The sequence below is a fragment of the Dipteris shenzhenensis genome, chromosome 3 (assembly GCF_047967505.1).
Source record: "Dipteris shenzhenensis isolate YYH24624 ecotype China chromosome 3, Dip_SZ_1.0, whole genome shotgun sequence".
NCBI lineage: Eukaryota > Viridiplantae > Streptophyta > Polypodiopsida > Gleicheniales > Dipteridaceae > Dipteris > Dipteris shenzhenensis.
In genome coordinates this window covers 54642628-54664224 of record NC_141598.1, presented here as the reverse complement: position 1 = coordinate 54664224, position 21597 = coordinate 54642628, and the positions used below count along the sequence as shown (strand labels likewise).

At 44.0% G+C, this 21597-nt stretch overlaps 1 protein-coding gene across 3 annotated transcripts in view; it reads left to right on the top strand.

Annotated features, from left to right (window-relative positions):
• Nucleotides 1–3266: 3266 nt before the first annotated feature.
• LOC147904015 (uncharacterized) overlaps nucleotides 3267–21597 on the top strand; it is a 48765-nt gene continuing 30434 nt past the window's right edge. Inside the window, exons 1-5 of one of the 3 annotated variants that reach the window (XM_087369923.1) lie at nucleotides 3267–3382; nucleotides 3752–3792; nucleotides 3895–3970; nucleotides 4102–4226; nucleotides 4329–4401. In XM_087369923.1, coding sequence (XP_087226049.1) covers nucleotides 3921–3970; nucleotides 4102–4226; nucleotides 4329–4401 — 248 coding nt within the window. In that variant the 5' untranslated portion in view covers nucleotides 3267–3382; nucleotides 3752–3792; nucleotides 3895–3920. The remainder of the gene's footprint in view (nucleotides 3383–3751; nucleotides 3793–3894; nucleotides 3971–4101; nucleotides 4227–4328; nucleotides 4402–21597) is intronic. The other 2 variants (XM_087369932.1, XM_087369938.1) reach the window with 2 other exon arrangements.

The following is a 21597-nucleotide window of genomic DNA, read 5'->3' as shown; positions in this document are numbered from 1 at the left end:
AGTGTATGGTGTCAAAACTCACAAAAAACAACCAAGAATGAGGAACCATGCTGAAAATCAAAGTGGTTTTGAGTGTTGACAGTCACCTCTTCATCAAGAAATCTCTCATTTTGCAAACAAATGTTGTTTTTTCTTTCTTGTTTTTTGCATTGAGTAGGCACACTAGGTAATTTAGCATTCCCCTATCACAAAAAAACTTGAACAAAACCTTCAAAATCATCAAAAACCGATCGGTGAAACTGCTAGTTCCTATCCCCACGACCCATCGCCTTAGGTCGATATCCCCATGACCCGTCGACTTAGCCCTATTCCCACGACCTGACACACAAGGCAAGTCTTAGGTGAAAATAGGACTAGGTGAAAATAGACAGTTAGTCCTCGTCATGTCCTCAGCACAATACCCTCAACAAATCCCATCAGCAAAGCAAAAACAGAACAGGGCACTGACTTATGCCTAAGTCAGCAAGGTCTTGAATTTGAGTTCACACATAAAACGACAAGTGGTTCTCCACAAGCAGCTCTAGACAATGCATTCAGCTATAGGGTGAAGGTGATGACACCAACATGGGTTTGGAAGAGTTTCTTGTGACCCTCAAAGCTTTTTTCCACATTACTTTACTAACACCACCATTAACTATCTATCTCCAAATCGCCCTCTTCTCTTTATTTTAACTTCCTCTTTCTCTTGTTACTTCTAGCTTAGAAGCCTTTCCTAGATCCCAGATGCTACAAACCTCTTCAACCATAGTCCTCATTTTAAGAGTTTGTATGGTGTATTACTAGACTCCTTTGGATTCGATGACTCGGACAAGGGTGCTCCAAATTGCACCAAAAGCTTATTGGGCTCAAACAAACTTCAAAGAGAGGCCACAATGGTATGTAATCAATCAAAAGGACTAAAAAAGGGCTTCTATATAGCTCACAAGAACAAGATGGCATGTCAAAGATATAGTATGATGAGAATTCAATAAGCATTTCACTCAAATAAAATATGGGACTTAAGGAGGAGCATGAGAATACACTATACTTTACCTTGCTAACATTAATACCACTAGGAATTTACAACAACCCTAATAACACCTTTTTCCTAATAACATATCCCTTATATTTTTCTTCTTCCTACTTTGAATGGTCACAATTACTCAACTAGGCTCATTCAAACCCTGCGGTGCTAGTTTGAGAAGAATCACTCATCCATACTTCCAGCAACAATTCCATAACAAGGATCTACTACATCCCTCTGCTGGCAATGTAGCAAAAGAAGATTCAGCCCAGTGCATAAGAAAGACTACTTTGCATGATCTTCATTGACAACACTCCAACAACCATGAACTTTGCATGATCCAGAGGACTGGATCGAGATCAGGAAGGGGGACATGTTAACCGTCTTGGTTAACAATATGCCACCACTAGACGTCATTTAATGGATAGTGGCAAGTCCATAGAGCTAGGATTGTGCCTTTGGAGCCATATGGGCCCAAGATGGTTGTAAAATAATGAGGAAAGAGAGTGGTATAAAGGGAATAGGGTCGGCCCTCCCTTCAAAAGGTGACATGTATAAAAGGCCAAGTGGTTGCCTTTGGTCTTCATTAGTGGATGCACAAGTTTGGAATACAAGTTCCCTCTTCTCTTCCGAGAGTGTTTTTGGGTGTTCTCTTATTTCCTTTGTAGCGACTTTGTGTTTGCCACTCCATCCCCATTCATTCTCCTCCCCTTCTCCCTCTCTTCTCCCATCTCCCCTTTCTCTCCTTCTCCCCTCTCCCCTTCCATATTTCTCTCATGGAAACACATTGCAACAATCCGGGAACCGCTTGAGTGACACTTGCGGACGGGTTGTATGAAATAATCATACTACTTTGAATATTCTCGTGTCTTTGCCCATGTTTACATCACATTGTGACAGAAGGCGATTGGTTAAGTGTATGGATGACTAATGCAACCTTTTTGGGAATAATATGAAAAAGAAATGTTAGCCAAGGCTAGACCATTAAGCATGGCTAATAAGCGATGGATTTTTATTTGTAATAGCTTATAAAATTTGACAGTGCGACACCCAAAGGAAATACTTAACCCCCACTCTTAGAGAGTGAAGTAGTCACTAAGGGATGTCCTATGTGCATTATGAACACTCGAAAGGGAGAGATAATATGGTTGGATTCACACCACTTGGTGGCCATCCTCGAAAAGGTGGTGTGAGGGCTAGTTGGCCCAATAGGAGGGATGGGCATGGACACTTACACAAAAGATTTGTGTTCGGCCCATAAAAGCCGCCGACTCCATGGCCAACTCCTCCAACTGCTAGATGATTGGTCCATTCCATCTCCCCCAACTGCTACACCAATCACAAGTTGTTGACATAGGTACGTGTCACACCTGTTCGCCCACAAAATGACGGATGGTGTGCTGCCCAATGAGAGGACGCATCGGTGGTTAGTACGTTTCACATTTGTTCGCCCTTGTAGAAAAAAATTGACGTGCAATGCTAATCACGACCGAGCGTAGGCATTTTCTCGAGCGACCTCATTATGATGCCCAAGAGGGCGATTGGGCATAGGCTGACCGTGCACCAGGATTTGAACCCGGGACCCCCTGATGTAGGGTTGACAGCTCTACCAAGCAGCCAACTCCTTAGTGTAATTATAGGACATCATTTAGTATTTAAGCAAAGAGTCGTTTGCCCTCTTGTAAAAGGGGCCATAGACAGCCTCTTCAAATCCTTGGAGACACGTATTTTGGGGGCTTTCCTCATTTGTGGACAGGTGTGGAAACCCCCATAAATTAGCAGCACGATGATCGCTTGTTGTTGGTGTGAACCCACACTCGGTGGGCATGGGTTTGAACCCACTTGGGCCTAAAGAGAGTTGGGCAATAATGTAAGAGCGTGCACAATTGAAGGCCTTGACCTATTGGTGCACTGAGGCTAAAGGGGGGATACATCAACATAAAATATGCATATACATATATATATACATATACATATACATATATATAAGAAGAGTCTGTCAAAGCTGGCAAGAAGCAAGAACTGCAAAAGAAACAAGGTGAATGATATTCAATCATTCATAAGGTCTGCCCAAGATAAAAAAAGTAAACAGAAAGGAATCCACTGAAAATGGTGTGAAGGAAGAGGAGATAAAGGGGAGAGAGAGAGAGACATTTCTTAAGGAGATAAAGAAGGGAAGAGAGAGAGAGTCAACCACTTTAAAGTCTGCATTCAAGTCCAAAAAATGTACTTCCAAAAATTCAAGAAATGCCTAATTTCTGCTTTGCCAAAATTGCATAGGCTACCCTGAGGGCACCAAATATATGGATGTGGTCGAGCTCATCTCAACTATTTCGCCTCCTGCTGTTATAAGCAAACTGCCCACCATGACTGCCTCAGGTTTTTTGCTCTTCGTTCAGCCAATTTTTTCTTGTTGTTGCGTGATTCTTTAGAGAGGCAATCTTTTTGGGTGTTGTTTTGGCCCGGTCAATGCGTCAAGCGCAAATGGCGGACCGCCGGTTTGGATTTTGGGAATTGTAACCTGGAAAAAAATTTCGCACACAGTTTCAGATCGGATTTGCATCTCTCTATGGAGCCTGCCTTCTTGCATTTGTCGAGTGTTTGGGTTGGTTTGGCAAGCTCGAGTACGTTTCTATTCAGTGTTACTTTTCCAACAATTTTCACAGGTTCTGCGTTGAAACAGGCTCCCCCCCCTTTTAAAATAAAAAATAATAATATAAGTAATTTTAAAATGGCGCCATCCTGCAGGTTGACACTGCTTTGGAGAGGGCCTTCATTTGACTCAAACGGTTAGTAGTTCAAAAATTCATTTTAGGTACATGTATTGAAAGGATAATGCTTCAAATGCTTCATGTTGCCTGCTTGTTTTGACTTATGCGAGTGGCTTGCAGCGTAAATTTTTTGATTACAGTACAGCATGGCGGGCATAGGAGGGCTGGTGGGAGGAAGTGCTCTCGATGAGGAATTGTGAGTGTTAAGACTGCTTGGGACTTGTTGAAATGGACCATGGAGGAGGGCATCTGCGTATAATGTGTCATGTTTTGGGGTGGTATGTGAGAGAGATTATTTCATCGGCTGCTTCTTATCTTCATAAACAGGAGACGCAGCAATGTTGTTCGCCTTCGAGGTCTTCCTTTCAGTGCTGCAGAATCTGAAATCACAGACTTTTTCAAAGGACTGGAAATGGGTCCTGATGGGGTGGTTATATGTGTCAACTTTCAAGGTATTGCATGCACATGTGCACACATGCGTGATCAATAAGCTTATAGCATCTGCGTGTGTCCTTTGAGCAACTTTGAACAACAGTTCTGGCTGTTATCTGCAGGAAGGTCCACAGGTCAAGCCTATGTTCAGTTTGCCTCTGCAGAGGTTGCAAACAAGGCACTCGAGAGGAATAGGTGAGCTACCTTTGATTTGATGCTAGTTACTGTTAGTTTGGTCAAAGTAAACCAAAAGAGTGATTGGAACTCCTGTTGTTTTCTCATGATGGTGTTATTTTTTTCTGTGCCGGGGTTTAAAAACAGTTTTCTAGTACTAGGCTGATTTGAAGTGATTTTCATAATTGTGAAGTTAGAAACTAGAATTGGACTTTTTATTGCTGAAAAGCACCTGTCAAGTTGAAATCCAAATTTGGCTAGCTTTGGTATTACGAACAAGAATGCAGACCGTGTATGTACTGTATTTGTGCTTAATTAAGGTTGGCTAATATATTTGGCAGACATAGCTGGCGGCCTTCTAAGACCATAATGCCAAATGTGTGATCAGATAGGAGCTATTAGTTTTGTTGCCTATGTGTATGTTCAAGCTTTGAAAGCTAACAAGTATGAAGACTATCTTCTCTTCTTCACATGGGTGTATGACCTGTTTTAACTGATTATGACAACCCCCCCATCCCCTTGCCCCTCTCTCTCCCAGACCCACGTGGCAGTTGGTTGCTCTGCCAGGGTTCAACTGCTGGCAGTCTGACTTGCTTTGCCCCCTTCTGCCCCCTTCTGCCCCTTTTCTCCCCTGCCTGCCCCCCTGTCCCACTTTGCAGTTGGAACGTCTGCTGGGGCCCAACTGCTTGCAGCCTGACCATCAATTTGCAGCAGCTCAAGTACTTTGAATTTCAGATCCAAGACTAATACTGAATGCTGGAAACTTATGCGAGTGAAGGTCAGCATTGATTCAACAAGGAAGACAATCGAAATAATGAAGGGGAGAGAGACGAGCGCATAGCACACTAGGGCCTCCTCCGAAGGTTTTTATTTCAACAAAATAGCTTCATACAAAGAAGGTGCATGAGGGAGCAGCAATAGAACTGGCAGGTTCTCAAATTGTACAAAAGAGCATGAAGGCTCTTGAATTTATAAACTAGGAGGCCAGCCATGCTTTGTGGCTTTTCTCACAAAAAGCTGGGGCTTTTAGCCAAAGTAGGCTGGCTGGAGGGGAAAGCATAAGCTTTCCCCTACAAAAAGTGGTTGCTCAAATTCATTGTAGCTGCTTTTCCTTCATGTGGGCCCTTCTTTAAAGCTGGTTGCCCGCTTAAGTGTCCTTAAAATGGGCGCACTCGCAATCTGCCTGCAATAAACCCGAAAGCCCCAAATTTCTGCAAGAAATTGCAACCAAAAGGGGCAAATTGATTGAAAGCCCCAAACTTTGCAATGTCCTTGCAAATGCCCCAAAAATGTCTGCAAAATTGCAATGCAAGACCAAATTTCTCCTGCAATAGAAAGAACTTGTATGGACAACCTGTAGCTACAGTGCTGTACGGAACAGTTGTATGGCGCAGGCACGGCAAGTGTACGTCGCAGGTACGGCAGGTGTACGGCGTGAGGGCGCAAGCTGGAGCAGCACGAGGTGGGCAGGACCGGAGGAGCAGGAGGAAAGCTTGCAGGGCAGAAGAAGGGGCAGGGACCAAGAGCAATGAGCTGCCTCGGGATGTGGAAGAGAGCTGCCACAAACAGGGGCCTAGCTGAAATCTCCTTGGAAAAGGTGTAGGTCCGTTTTAGAACAGTTGTCTAGGCTGAGAAAGTACCGGGAGGAAGATTGTTGACGATGGAGGCTCTTGCAAAGTCCTTAGAGACCCACACGTGCCAAAAACGAGCTGTATGAAGCTGTAAAACAGCAAAGGTACAGCCGCCTCAAAGGTGTAGAGGGCTCAGGATAGTTGGGAGTGACAGGAGCAATAGGTAGAACCCGCTCTGATACCACTGTAGGCTCATGGAAGCGAAAGGATGCAAAAAGAGTGGAGCAAGGAGTGAAAGCCGTCACATCAACTATGAATGAAAATGAAAGTACAAAGTACAATAAAAGGGAACCCTAGGACATAGTGTCCTAGTGGTACCACTAGTACTAGGTGTCATAAGACACTAAAAGTACTAGGTGACCTAAGTGCCAATAACTAAAGCTACATGGCACATACCAGGGCCCAAAGGGCATCAATACGACTGGGAGAAGATATCCTACACGCATTGTTGTATCTAGAGAGTGGATGGCTTGGGAGGATCATGATAAACCCAAGGCTCTTGCATTTACACGCATAGTGAGGGGATAGAGCTTTTGGGATGATGCTGCTGCACTTGCGGTGCTTTGAAGCCAATTTTTTGTGTCCTTTGAATGATAGATCGAGAGGGCTTAACTTCAGGTTTGTCGTATGAATTTCATGGATAGAATTGGGAGAAACATGACATATTTCCCTAAAAGATAAGTGAGTACCCTTGCAGCGTGACACCAAAATGTTGATAATATGTCTCTTCCTCCCATCACTCCACCCATCTGAAAGGATGCTGCAACCATACTTTCCCCAAGCCTCCTTTATGGGCTGCAATTCTCCATGCACAAGATCTACCTCCTCCTTCAATTCCTTAGTACACAAGGCCTCGCATGTAGGGCCCTCCCACTCCTCACCAATGCGAGAGATGGCTCTCACCGTGTGCCTCCATGGTGGAGTTTGGCAACATGAAAAGGCAAATTGCATTGATAAAATGTCATCCGTATGCTTGCTTCTGGTAGGCACCTCTCATTGACTTCTTGATGTTCAGCTGTCCCATTTTTCCTCCTGCAAATGTGCTGGCTGTGCATGAGTACCCTGAACGGCACCCTGAAAAGAGGAGCTTCCATGCTCCTGCCTTGCCCTCTTCTGAGTACCACTTGCTGCTACAATTTCTTTGCTGCTCTCTTGAGCTTCATTGGCATGGGCTGCAGCTTGAAGCTCAAAGCTGTGTGCCACATTTGTTGGCACTTGCTTGCAAACTTCAACTCCCTTTGATTTTGTACCTCCCAAATGTGCCTTGCACGTCCACCAAATTCCAGCCACAATAATTGCAAACCATGTGCTTTACCGCTGAAGTGTAATAGGAGCCCACAATAGTCACGTGGCTCCAAGTTGCATCATGTTGTTTGCCCATTGCACAAGGGGAAGAGAGAGAGAGAGAGAGAGAGAGAGAGAGAGAGAGAGAGAGAGTTTATTAAAGTCATCGGAAGACCGATGGGTCTATGAGATTGATAGAAAACTGATACAAATCAAGTAGAAAGGGTGGAGCTACTAAACGAGCATCAACACCCATGCTGAATGCTGAGTGCTAAGTAGTACATAGTCATATCATCAGTAGTGACAACATCATCATCATCATCGACATCATCATCATCCTCATACTCCGGTCAGTCACCATTAGGGCTGGTTGGCACTGGTCCATGCAAGCGGCCCCACAGAAGTATGTGTGTCAGGGGGATACTGATATGTAGCGCTCCACCATGATGGAGCGCTAGCAACAATCTGTGGGTGCTGCTCGTCTCGGTCTCCTGGCAATGACTCTGCTCTTGACCAGGGCTATTGTAGCCCTTGTGGGTTGAGCCGTAGGCCTGAACTGGGATGGGAGGTCGCTTAGTGTGATCTGCATGTCCATCTGCTGTTGAGTGCGGCGTGCCTCAGGCTCTGGGTCTGTACAAGAGAGAGAGAGCGCCCAAGAGCTCTCAGCTAGCACAGCCAAGAGCGCGAGAAATGGTCGTACAGTTGGCTGTATGGTGACTGTACGGACTGTATGGGGTTGCAATCAATGCAATAATTAGAGAGATTAGCTGCTAGCATAGGCAACCTGTAAAGCAAGAAAAACAACACACGATGAGTCATGAGACTGAAAGGACTCACGAGTTATCGTAAACTCCAAGTTTGCATATGTTGGATGTATGGCTGTACGTACGTACAGGAGTACAGATGAGGGGGCTTGAGGGCTATAGGTGACACTTGCTTCGACTATTTTGATAAAAGATAGGGCCGAAAATTGACCTTAGGGCCTTTTTTCCCAAAAACGAGTGCTCGAGATATAACATGCAATGGTAATCTGGTCATGTAATCATAGCAAGACCTTTAAACCTTTAGCGGGGAATTAGCGTTAGGCACCATAGAGAGAGAAAGGAGATAAGGGTAGAGAGAGAGTTGGGTCAACAACCGATTGGGTCCTTGTACCCATTGAGGGCCCCTTACCCCAATCATGGGAGAATTCGCTTTATACTTGGAGAACTGAGAAATACAAACAACACTCTTCGAGAGAGCACGGAAACACGCTTCTGAAGAGTACACTGTGCACACGTATTGCAGACCCAAAGACCTAAGAGGCAACGCTGACCAAGACCGAGACCTTGATGCTGTCTACACTGACAATGTAGGGCAATTATGCAAGGCAAGGAAGAGGCTTGTGCTTGTCCACCGGAATGCAGGGTTACTGCGTGAGTGAGAGAGTGAGAGCTAGGAGTAATAGATTCTAAAGAGAGTTGAGAGATGACTGAAATATAGAGCTGAGAAGTGAGCTGTGTAAAACTGCAAAGAAAACTGTAAAGAGCTGCTGAAATAGTACCCTTACCTTACTCCGTTTGCTGGTCCAAATCCTCAACTATGGGCCGAACAGGCTGAATTGAAGGCGAGAACTGAAGGCCAAAGACTGAGGCTGATCCGGGCCAACTCCGGAAGCGTTCAAGGCTGCACACAAGAGGCTGGAGGGGAGCTATTTGGAGTGCTGAAGGTTGGGGAGCTGGATGAGAAATGAGGGCCTAGAGGCCTCCTATTTTTAGGGCTGAATGGCTGAGCCAACCTGCCCCAAATAGCTGACTTTTTAGTCGGCTGTTTTGGGGCTGGTTGGCTGGTCCCTTGGCCCCATAAAGGCAGCCTTGTGTACCCTAGTACACTTCAGATACCAATCCGTGCACATGACATACTTCCCCTCCTCTAAGAACTCACTCTTGAGTTCGCTAGAAAACCTGGGATGTCCTCTGGAGGTTAGGCAATGTCTCCCATGTTGCATCCTCCTCAACACGATCCTTCCACTTGATCTTGTATTCCGTGATAGTTGTATTCTGAAATTGTCTTTCATGAAATTCAAGAATACTCTCAGGTTCGTGTGGAATAAAAGTCAAATCAGCAACTTCTATTTTTTCTAGAGAAGAAACCAGTTGATCATCTGCACCCAGTTGTTAAACTCTTCAGTGTTAATTCCTACGCTAGTGCAGTCACGGGCGATGGCAACTCATTTTTCCACCCAGCCCAACTCTCAAGATAAGATTCGTCATATTACATACATTTCTACGTTATTTTTCCTCATCCTTATCCTTGAGACCCACATCTCCCTAGATAGTTCCTGGCCACATGTCACATTTTAGGCCCTTACTTAGATGCATCCTTTTTCACCCCTCTCTTGGAGTTCCTTTTAAAACAATTGCCCCTTGGCAATTTGCACATTTAGATGCACCTAGGCCCTAGCCCTATTAGAACTATCTAGTCAATGCCATTACGCCCTCACCTAGGACCTTGGCAGTTACTTCTCTTGACCATTTAATTACGCACATTAATTATTACAAAAGTTGGTCATCTAAGAGAAAATGCCCACCGATCTATCCGAGGTCATGCTATCTCGACTAGAGCATAACATTCATTCCCTCTTCAAGCATCAGCGTCCTCGATGATGAAATCTGGGAATGCTCTCCGCAACTGGTACACGGATTCCCAGGTAGCTTCCGATAGAGGATGACCATGCCATGCAACCAACACCGTGGGTATCTTCCGATTTCGTATTTGCATTGTTCCTCGGTCCAAGATTCTTGTTGGTTTGCGCCTTGCAATATCCTCTATTTCCTGAAACAAAACCACACCTTCGATTAGTGAGTCACCTGTATGTAAAAATTTCTTTAAACGTGAAACATGAAAAACCGGGTGCACCTTACACCCCTGTGGCAATTCTAATTTATAGGCTACACTGCCTATTCTCTTTAGAATTAACCACGGCCCACAGTATCGAGGTGATAACTTAGCACACTCCCCTGAAGTCAACGACTTCGAGTGCGAAGGAATTCTGAGAAAAACTTTTTCTCCTTCTTCAAATACTCTTATAGACCGATTTTCGTCCGCATACACCTTGGCTCTATCCATAGCCTGGCGGATATTAGCTCTCGCAAGTGCTAGCATCTCCCGCATCTGAACTACAAAGTTTGCGGCACTAGGCACTTTCTGAGGTACTCCAACTATAGTTGGATTGGCTGGCCTATAACCATAGTTCAGTTCAAACGGACTGAACCCAGTAGATGAATGTTTCCTATCATTGTAGGCAAACTCCAACAATGGCAACCACTTGTCCCATGTATGTTGCCTCAATGACACATATGCTCTCAGCATATCCTCTAAAGTCTGGTTGACTCTCTCCGTCTGACCATCCGTCTCAGGATGATCCCCACTACTCATTCCCAACTCAGTCCTTAGTGTCTCAAATACCGCTGTCCAAAAGTGACCGGTAAACCTGACATCTCTGTCTGACACTATGGATCTAGGCAATCCATGCAGACGAAATATATGTCTAATAAACAAATCCGCTACTTGCGGGGCACTAATAGACTCTCTAGTCGGAATGAAGTGAGCCATCTTGGTTAGACGATCAACCACCACAAGGATAGAATTATACCCTCCTTGTGTTGCAGGTAGTCCTACAATAAAATCCATGGAAATGCTCTCCCACTTACTTAGTGGTATTTCCAAGGGTTGTAAAAGTCCGGGTGGCTTCACCCGCTCGGCCTTGCTTACCTGACACGAGAAACACCGTGTCACATATTCATGAATATGTTTTTTCATCTTTGGCCAAAAGAAATCTCGCTTCACGAGATCATATGTCTTCTCGACACCTGGATGTCCCGCACACGGGCTATCATGGCATTGTCGAATGACTCTCTGCCTGAGATCATTCTGACCAGGTACTACAACCTTGCCATTTCTAACTAGCATACCATCCCTTATGGTATATCTTGCATAAGTTTGGCCTTTTCTGGATGCCAGGTCATCCTTTTCATTTTCCCCGGGTTTTAACACATGAGCCTTAGGCCATAAGCTCTGGACAAACTCGTCCACCTTCTGAATTTCTCTGATCTCGGTCATTAGAGCACTCTCTAATACCGTGAAACTCAGATTGTGCATAATGCGAGACAACGCATCAGCTACCTTATTGTCTTTTCCTCTTCGGTACCGAATCGTTAGATTAAACTCCTGCATGAGCTCTGCCCACCTAGCTTGGCGGCCCCTCAAGTCAAGTTGTTTACAAAAATGTTTCAGAGTATCATGATCTACATCCACATAAAACTCTGAACCATACAGATAATGCCTCCATGTTTTCAAAGCATGGATAACAGCATACAACTCCAATTCATGAGTTGGCCAATTCCTTTGAGAGGGAGAAAGCTTCTTGCTTTCAAAGGCTACTGGCCTTCCCTCTTGAAGGAGGACTGCTCCTACCGCAATGCCACTTGCATCGGTTTCTAGGAACAACGGTTTCTGGGGATCAACTATTTTTAACACCGGTCCTGAGACCACAGCTTGTTTTATGGTGTTAAAACTTTCCTGTTGATTCTGTCCCCAAATAAAAGGTACTTTATCTGAGGTCAGATCAGTCAATGGCGATACTATTTCGGAATATCCTTTGATATGCCTTCTATAAAACTGGACAAATCCCAAGAATGATCGCAACGCGGTCAGACTCTGAGGGATTGGCCAAGTTAGTATCGCAGCCACTTTCTTCGGATCCATTTCTACCCCCTGTGGAGTAATTATGAACCCTAAGTACTCAAGCCTAACCATACACAGTATAGTTTTCTTTTTATTCACGTAAAGACTGGCTTTCCTCAAAGTACTGAACACTATCCTTAAGTGTTCACAATGCTCAGTAATACTTTTACTGAATATCAAGATATCGTCAATAAAATGTACTACGAACTTTCCGATATACGGACGTAGTAAATCATTCATAAGCATGACGAAGGTCGCTGGAGCATTGGTAAGTCCGAAGGGCATTACCAAAAACTCATAATGACCAAACCTGCTTCTAAAAGCGGTTTTATGCACATCCTCGGCTCTAATCCGGATCTGATGATAGCCGCACTTAAGATCTATCTTGCTGAAAATCACGGCTCCATGTAATGCATCTAGCAAATCATCAATCCGAGCCATCGGATACCTGTGCTTAACAGTGATATTATTCAATGCTCTGTAATCTATACAGAGGCGAAACGTATCATCCTTTTTCCTCTTTAATATCACTGGTGAAGCAAAAGGTGAGAAACTTGGTTGAATCTGCCCCAGCTTGAGGTATTCTTCCAATTGCCTACGCACCTCCGCTTCTTCAGTAAAACTCATTCTATAGGGAGGTCTATTTACAGGTTCTGCCCCCGGGATCAGTTCAATCTTATGCTGAACATTCCGCTCTGGAGGTAACCCATAAGGTAGTTCATCCCTAAAACATTCAGAGAACTCCTCTGTTATAAGATTAGCCAGCTTGGCCATCTCACCACTTTGCGTAACATCAGTGCTAGTCGAAGAATCATCCACCGACTCTACCGATGCTGTGCAAAGGTATAAAAACTCTACTTGAGCTTTTCTGATTTCCATCACGGAAACCAACGGTCCCTGAGGTATATCTCTTTCACCTCGCAAGACATAAAGCACATCATTCATCTTGAATTGATATACGTGCTTTTTCCAATCAATGGCTGGATTCTTACTAGAATGCCACGCCATTCCCAGGGCTATATCCGCATGAGCAAGCTTGGTCATTTCAAAATCAAGCTTCTCAGCATAGTCCTGAATTCGAAGCTCCAACTGGGTAACCCTTTGGTCCCATACTTCAGTTGAACTTCCATCTGCCATCCTGACTGTATACGCATAGTCAGATGGACTTGTCTTTAATTTCAGCCTCTTCACGAGCTTGGAGTTAATCACATTGTGAGTTGACGCTGAGTCAAACAACACAATGACATCATGACTGGCCACTTGCCCTTTCATTTTGATTAGCTCCGTATCATTGAAGGCTGTATACCCCGTTGCTGTGGGCTTAGATAGGATGTTATCAGGTGCACTCGTCACTAACTTAGCAACAGATACACATAACAAACAAGGTACTAACCTCTGAGAAGGTCCCGCCAGTTGCATCTGCATATGTTCCGCACTGGGACTCTCCTGCATTTCTACGTCGCATTCAGATATTATCATATTAGCCGTGCGACGATCTTTGTTCAGTGGACAATCCTTCCACTGATGTCGCTGAAGGCAGCCGAAGCACAATCCTTCTTTCCTAGCTTTCTCTTTTTGTTCAGGGGTCAATGAGGACTTTGACCAAGCCCGGGCTGCCATTGGAGTTATTTTCCTTTTCACCCCAACGGTGGTACTTGTCTTTACTGGTCCCTCAACCGGCTTCACCTGCTTGGTTTGGCCACTTGGCTGCGAGACACTTGTCTTTGAAACCCATTTCCTCTGAAATCCCCCTTTTCTCGGGTGCTCATACTGAGTCCCTGCCTGCACAAATCCACCAGACCTACCTCTGGCATCCTCATAGTTCAGGGCTACTGCTATAGATTCATCTAGTGTAGTCACATATTTAGCCCGAACTTCCATTTTTATCTTATCGTTCAGTCCATAGATATAGTCTTTTAACTGAACCGACATAGGGAGAGGGTCTGTTATTTTCATAACACATTCCCTGAATTTGTCAGTGTACTCTGCCACTGACAAGCTCCTCTGACGAAGATTTCTATAAGCATCCCAAGCTCGGGATTCTTCATCAGGTGGGAGAAAGTGTTTCTTGAATTCAGTTTTGAACCCTTCCCAGGGGGTTGGAGCAACTTGATCCTTCTGTTGCTTTATCCACCATCTATCCGCTGCCTCAATAAACAGGTGTGTGGCCTCGCGGATCTTCTTTAGATCGGATCTAATCTCACAAATGGCGAAGGCTTCTTCCCACTTGTGCAACCAAACCTCGATCACATCAGAGCTGCGCTCGGTCATCCGACCAGCGTACTTCTCCGGTCTATAATTAGCAATATTGGGCACTTTGACCCTAGCGCGCTCTAAGGAATGAACACTGGGCTCTGGCTCTGCTGGAGCTTTGCCCTTGTCAATCCTAGACGGTCTAGCCGACAAGGCTTGCACCATCTCCCTAATCTCATTTTGACCAGCATTCACCTGAAGCTGCTGGTTCATAATCTGCTGTAAAGCATCCTCTAATATTGAAATCCTACCAATCAATGTAGGTGCTGCGTGATGTGACATCTGTTGTGTAGATTGAGCTCTAGACTCACTAGGATTCACCCTTGAACTCTGCCCTTCTGCTTCCATTTTGTTGAAAAGGGAAATAAAAATTTTTCTCTTTTTTTTTTTCTCTTAAAAAAAAAAAAATAAAAAAAAAAAATGCGAAAACTCCAAAAGTACCGCACTTCAAAATTCCTTCTTGTACAGGAACAAAGTACCGCAAACTAAGAACTTGAAATATATATCCTAAAGGGAAAGAGATGCCCCCTGGATATCCTTGAACTCGGAAAAGAAAACTCCGCCCTGTTATATTCTTGATCTGTCAATCTAAAATGGTGAACAGCCTGCCGTCACCACGTGAGCGCTGATCGACAAATCCAAACGATGTGGGGAAAAAACTGGGGCCTTTCGTAGCCGTCGAATGTCAGCAGCGAAGCATCGCCAATTATACTGCACTTAGACCGTACTCCTTGTCAACTGGCTCAGCATAGTAACGAATCAGTAACCCTCGTAGGACCTCCAGCTTTCCAGCGAGCTAATCATTTTCAGATGCTCGATTATGGGAAGCTTTGCTGTCGCAATTCCTTGACTCCTACGATGTATCTCTTAGAGACCTCCAACTGATTCGTCGTTCCTCGTCGAACTGCAGAACCACCCCGCTATTCCAAATGTTGACCGTTAGTTGGCCACGGTAACTAACCTGCGCTACTTCCCTTTCGCCTCACAGGCCCGTTGTTTCTCCGCCAGAGATCGTGCCAATGCTTATTTGACGTTGCATTTCCGCCATCGCTTGCAGACATCTTTCCGAATTGTCATCACCGCAAACGGCGTCTCCATCTCTGCAAATTTTCGTGCCACGTCCGTTCCGATCTCGTTTCTCGCAGGTTTGAAATTGATGAGATTAGATTTGCATCACGGCAAACTGAAGGTATTTCAATGCATCATCTCTCCCCGTTCGTAGCTTTCGTCACTTACGTGGAGATGACGACGAGCAGGGTTACGCAATTGTTCCCTCAATCGTTCCTAACAGCTCCTTCACGTCGATCTCTCCCTTACTGCGCTCTGATACCAAGTGTTAAACCCTTCAGTGTTAATTCCTACGCTAGTGCAGTCACGGGCGATGGCAACTCATTTTTCCACCCAGCCCAACTCTCAAGATAAGATTCGTCATATTACATACATTTCTACGTTATTTTTCCTCATCCTTATCCTTGAGACCCACATCTCCCTAGATAGTTCCTGGCCACATGTCACATTTTAGGCCCTTACTTAGATGCATCCTTTTTCACCCCTCTCTTGGAGTTCCTTTTAAAACAATTGCCCCTTGGCAATTTGCACATTTAGATGCACCTAGGCCCTAGCCCTATTAGAACTATCTAGTCAATGCCATTACGCCCTCACCTAGGACCTTGGCAGTTACTTCTCTTGACCATTTAATTACGCACATTAATTATTACAAAAGTTAGTCATCTAAGAGAAAATGCCCACCGATCTATCCGAGGTCATGCTATCTCGACTAGAGCATAACACCAGTAACTCTTTTAGTCTACTGACGTGAAGAACTGGATGCACTTTAACATCAGGAGGCAATTCTAGTTTACATGCAAGTGGTCCAATTCTTTTAATAATCTTGAACAGACCCATGATTGGTGACTTTAAGAATGTCCTTGCAGCATCATTGTTTATTCCCTTGAATCCAACCATAACTAGTGAGTTTGGTTGAAACCTGTACATAAGCATAAAAGGACCGTAACCTGTACTTGAATGCTTTGCACTATTGTAAGCAAACTTTATCATGGGGGGAGATAATCTTCCCCTGAAGATTGTCTCTTAGAAGCATATGCTTGAAGCATATCTTCAACCAATTGGTTAACCTTCTCTGTGCTTTGATCGGATTGTGCATGATCTGAGGAACTCATACTTAGAGTAGTTTCTAACTTCTGAAAAACAAGTGTCCAAAAGTTACTTGTAAACTTAGAGTCCCGGTCGCTAACTATGTCTGAAGGCAAACCATATAGCTCAAACAATTGGTCCACAAACTCGTGAGCTAATTGAATAGCTGATATGGTTGATCTAGTAGGTAAAAACCTAGCCATCTTTGTCAGACGGTCGACTATGACCTAAATGGAGTCATGGTCCTTGCCGGTTCTAGGCCAACCCGTAATAAAGTCCATGGAAATACTTTTCCATTTATTACCAGGAATTTGCAATGGCTGTAATAAACCCACGCTTCTAAGGCGTTCTGCCTTAGTAACCTGACAAAACCCGGCAACCTACCACATAGCTTTCAACAAATGCACGCATCTTAGGCCAATAAAAGGTATGTTTCACAAGAGACAGGGTCCGATGTATGCCTGAATGTCTAGCACTAGGGGCAACATGACACTCCCAGAGAATCGAAGATCCGAAACATCTGGCACACATATCTTTCCATTTCGGAACAGCAAGCTGTTCCTAATTATCCACTGACCTCTCGCCGCCTATACTGTGGGTGGCACAATCCCTAAGTCTTGGTCAACCATGGAGCTCCCGTCCTGGACCTTCTGCCAATAAGAACTGAAATGACTATATGTTGTGCAAAGCCCTTTCAAGGATTGAAATAGGTCTGAGGATATTTTCGTAAATGACATAGCATTGACAAACTTGACTTGACTTAAGGCATCCGCCACCCTACTCATGGAACCTTTTGATAACATATTTCAAAATCAAAATCTTGCAATAACTCTGCCCATCTAGCCTTTTTTCCCCTCAATTCTGACCTGTCACACACATACTTGATTGACTGATGATCTGTCAATACAAGAAACTTTGAACCATACAAGTAGTGTCTCCAAACCTTTAGAGCATACACGATTGCATACAATTCTTTTTCTAGTGTGGGCCAACGATATTGAGTGTCATCCAGCTTTTTACTCTCAAAAGCTACATGTCTGCCCTGTTGGAATAAATCTGTCACAATCGCAAAGTCACTCGCATAGGCCTCTATACATAAGGCTGGGTAGGATCGGGGAGTGCAAGAACATGAGCTTCCTTGATAGCCTGCTTAAGGTCTCAAAAGCCTTGTTCATGTCATCATTCCAAGAGATCGGCTGGGTAGACCTGCGTCTCGCGATCTTTCAACATGTTGGTTAAGGGTGCCGTGATGTCAGAATAATCACGCACTGACTTCTGTAGAAAGACCGTAAATCCTAGGAAAGAACGAAGTTGTTTCACTATCTGAGGGATGGGCCATTCCAAACCTTCTGGATACGATCTAGGTCAATGCTGATACCTTCGGAAGAAATCTTGTGTCCTAAGTAAATGATCTCCTTTATAAAGAAGTCACATTTACTCATCTTATCATATAGCTTGTGCTATCTTAAAATAATTAAGACAATCCGGCGGTGTCCAATGTGATCCTCTAGCGATCGGCCAAATATACCAAGATGTCATCTAGGAACACGACAACGGATTTGCCCAAATAATCTCAGAACAAATCGTTCATTATTTTGCTGGAAGGTAGCGGGAGCATTGGCCAATCCAAAAGGCAATACGAGAAACTCGTAGTGGCCATACCTAGTACGGAAAGCGGTTCTATCTGTGTTTAGCATAAATACGGATTTGATGGTAACCCGCGCACAAATCAATCTTAGTGAAGTATTTCGCTCTGGCCAATCGGTCTATCAAATCATCTGAACGAGGAAGAGGGTATTTATTCTTAATTGTCACTCTATTCAATCGTTTGTAATCTACACACATTCTCCACGAACCATCTTTCTTCTTTCTTAAAAGGATTGGAGGTGGAATACTAATAGGTTGAGCCCTAGGTACTAAATCTATGCGGCGATCTACTGCCCGTTATGAAGGTAAACCTTCCAATAGTTGTGCAAGAAATACATCAGGTCTATTGATAGGTACAAGGCAAGGCTGGTTGCAAAAGGTTATGCTCAGAAAAAGGGCATTGATTATGAGGAGACTTTTGCTCCTACTTCCAAGATGACTACTATTAGGTCAGTGATTGCCATGGCTGCACATTTTGATTGGCGTGTACATCAGTTGGATATAAAAACAGATTTCCTTAATGAGACTTGTTGGAAGAGGTTTATGTGAAGCAACCTCCCGGTTTTGAGGTGTCAGGTGCAGCCCATAAAGTTTGCAAGCTGAATAAGGCTTTGTATGGGCTGAAACAAGATCCACGAGCTTGGTATTCGAAGATTGATGCCTTTCTGACCAGCAAGGGTATCACTAATAGTCCAACTGAAAGTACCCTCTACATCAAGAAGGATGGGGGGGATATTTTGGTCATCATTCTTTATGTAGATGACATGCTGCTCAGAGGTTCTAATGAAGGAATAATTACAGATTTCAAGGTTGAGTTGAGAGCCACATTTAATCTGTCATACTTGGGCATGCTTCATTTCTATTTGGGGATCTAGTTCATACAAGAGAGACGTGGCATCATTATGTCTCAATCCAAGTATGTGCAGAAGCTTTTGGATCGGTTCAGGATGCATGATTGCAAGCCCATAGCCACTCCCATGGAGCCAGGGCTGAAACTTACTGTGTATGATGGAGGTGAACCGGTTGATGCCACACTTTACAGCCAGGCTTTTGGATGCCTCATTTATTTGTGCAATACTTGGCCTGATATTCAGTTTGCAGTTTCACAAGTGAGAAGATATATGCATAGCCCAAAGACTATGCATTGGCACTGTGTAAAACACAATTTTTGTTACTTGCAAGGCACTAAGTCTTATGGCTTGATGTTTCCCAGGGAGGGTGACTTGCAGATGCGTGCTTACAGTGACTCAGATTGGGCAGGAGATTATGACACAAGGCAGTCCACTGGTAATTGTTTCTTTTTGGGTGATGCTTGCGTTTCTTGGTTGAGCAAGAAACAATCTACAGTGGCTACCTCCTCATGTGAAGCTGAGTACAAGGCAGCTTTCACAGCAACAGTTGAGTGTGTTTGGCTGTGTCGTTTAGTGGCTGATCTTCATCTAGCATTGGAGCGTCCTCCTCCTATTCTCACTGATAGTTAGACTGCTATTGCAGTTGCCAAGAATCCTGTGTTTCATGCTCGCACAAAGCACATTGAGGTTTATTATCATTATGTCAGAGAGAAGTTGCATGCAAGGAAGATCAGTATGATCTGTCTCCACACCTGGCAATGTTGCAGACATCTTCACCAAAGCACTTCCACGTGAGAAGTTTGAGGCATTCCGCAATGCTCTCAACTTATCTCGTTTTGGTGATTGATGTTGCTGGGCATTAGTGTCTTGTAGTCTTGCCTTTTGTTCTAACTCTTCCACTCCTTCAGTTTGTCCATTCTCCTAGCCCTGATGGCAGCTCTGCTTTTTCTGGCTTCTTTTAGAATTGATTGAACACTTAACACTGCATTTTGCCACCCCTGAGAGCAAGATTCTGCAGAGGAGAATGCTATATTCCATTTTTCAAGGAGTTGCTTCTGAACAAACTGAAGCTTAAATAAAGAAGGGTCAGCTTTAAACCATGAGCTACCCTTCCTTCCATTTCCCATATCTAGCCAAGCAGAGACAGGTTTATGATCGGATAATGTAAGGGAAGAGAAAGTCTTTTGCTTGGCTTCCAAGGATGGATTGAGAAAAATAAACTTTGTCCCAGTCTTGCCTCTCTTCTGAGCTCTCCTATCTGTCTGTTGCACCAGGTAAAGTGTCAGTAAAGCCAATGTCCACAAGTTGCAAGTTTTCTTTGAGTTCTTTCCAAATTTGAAGCTCAGGACTCCTTATCATAAAACCTTTTTGTAGCAATCTATCCTGTGACCCCTCAACCATATTAAAGTCCCCTAACATCACAAAGTCATTGCCAATATCTACTAGAGAATCCCACATGGCTCTTCTAGCCATAGAACCTGTAGGGGCATACACTGAAACCACAAAGACACTCTTTTCAATTTGCATTTAATGGAAATCCATCTGTGATTTAAGTCTTGCTGAAAGTTGGATACACAATCTTTGTAGTGAGATAAGAGCCCTATTGTAGTCCCTCCCCTACCCTCTCTATCCTACCCTCTTCATGAGAAGAAAAATACCAAACTCTTTTTTTATCAATATACTTTTGAGCACGTTCACCCCAAAACCTCATTTGTAACTTTAACTTCTTGCAAAGCAAGAAATGTAGGGAAAGGAGAGTTCCCCCTCAGCCAATTGTCTAACTCCTGACTCCTCAAAGGATCAGTAAGTCCACATACATTCAATGTGAGGAAAGAAAAAGGGATACTTACCATTTTTATTTTCCTCCTTTTTTGCCTTGGGTAGGGATTTTGGGAGGGACACCCTGGCCTTAAGCCTGGGGAAAATTTTCTCTTGTTTTGCACTGTGGCTTGGGGCTTTGCGGGCACCATATTACTCTTTTCCTGCTGTTCAACCAAAGGTAGTTCCTCCTTTGATTGATCCAAATCAGAGTCACTCATATACTTGCATCTTGATGATTGACATCATCCTCAAATTCCTTAGACTATCCAGGTATTACCTCATCTTCTTCCTTCTTGGCCTCTTGAATCCACTGTTCAGTTTCATGCTCTATTTGGGCCTCAAAAGCATTGTTTGTGGCCAAAGGAAAAGTGACTCTGTCATTCACCATGAGATTCTTGCTGTCCTTGTCTTTTTCTGTCCCTTTAGTTGGGACATTACTATTCCTTTTCTCATCAACACCTTCCTGTGTCTGAGGTTTTTGTTTTTCTTTGACAGACCACTTGGGTTTGGAGGGTTGCTTAGGAGGCTCCTGAGCAGTCTTTGCTTTATTCCTTTTTAAAGGGTAGTTTTTGACAGCATGGGAGGATAATCCACGAAGGAAACAAGAATTTGGTAAATTCTTGTAAACTAAAGGTTGCTCCATGAAAATGCTCCCATTTCTATTGACGATCACTAGTGTGTCAGGGAGCTCTGTGAACAAAAGAAGAGATGGAGAGAAAACAACAAACGCTCTGAGTAGAAGAGATAGGAAAACATACAAGAGGTGAATATTTAGTCCAAGTGACAAAACTTAAACCTATTCACTAACGGTAGTAAGGGATCCTAACTGTGGTTAGGGGGAAAAACCTCTA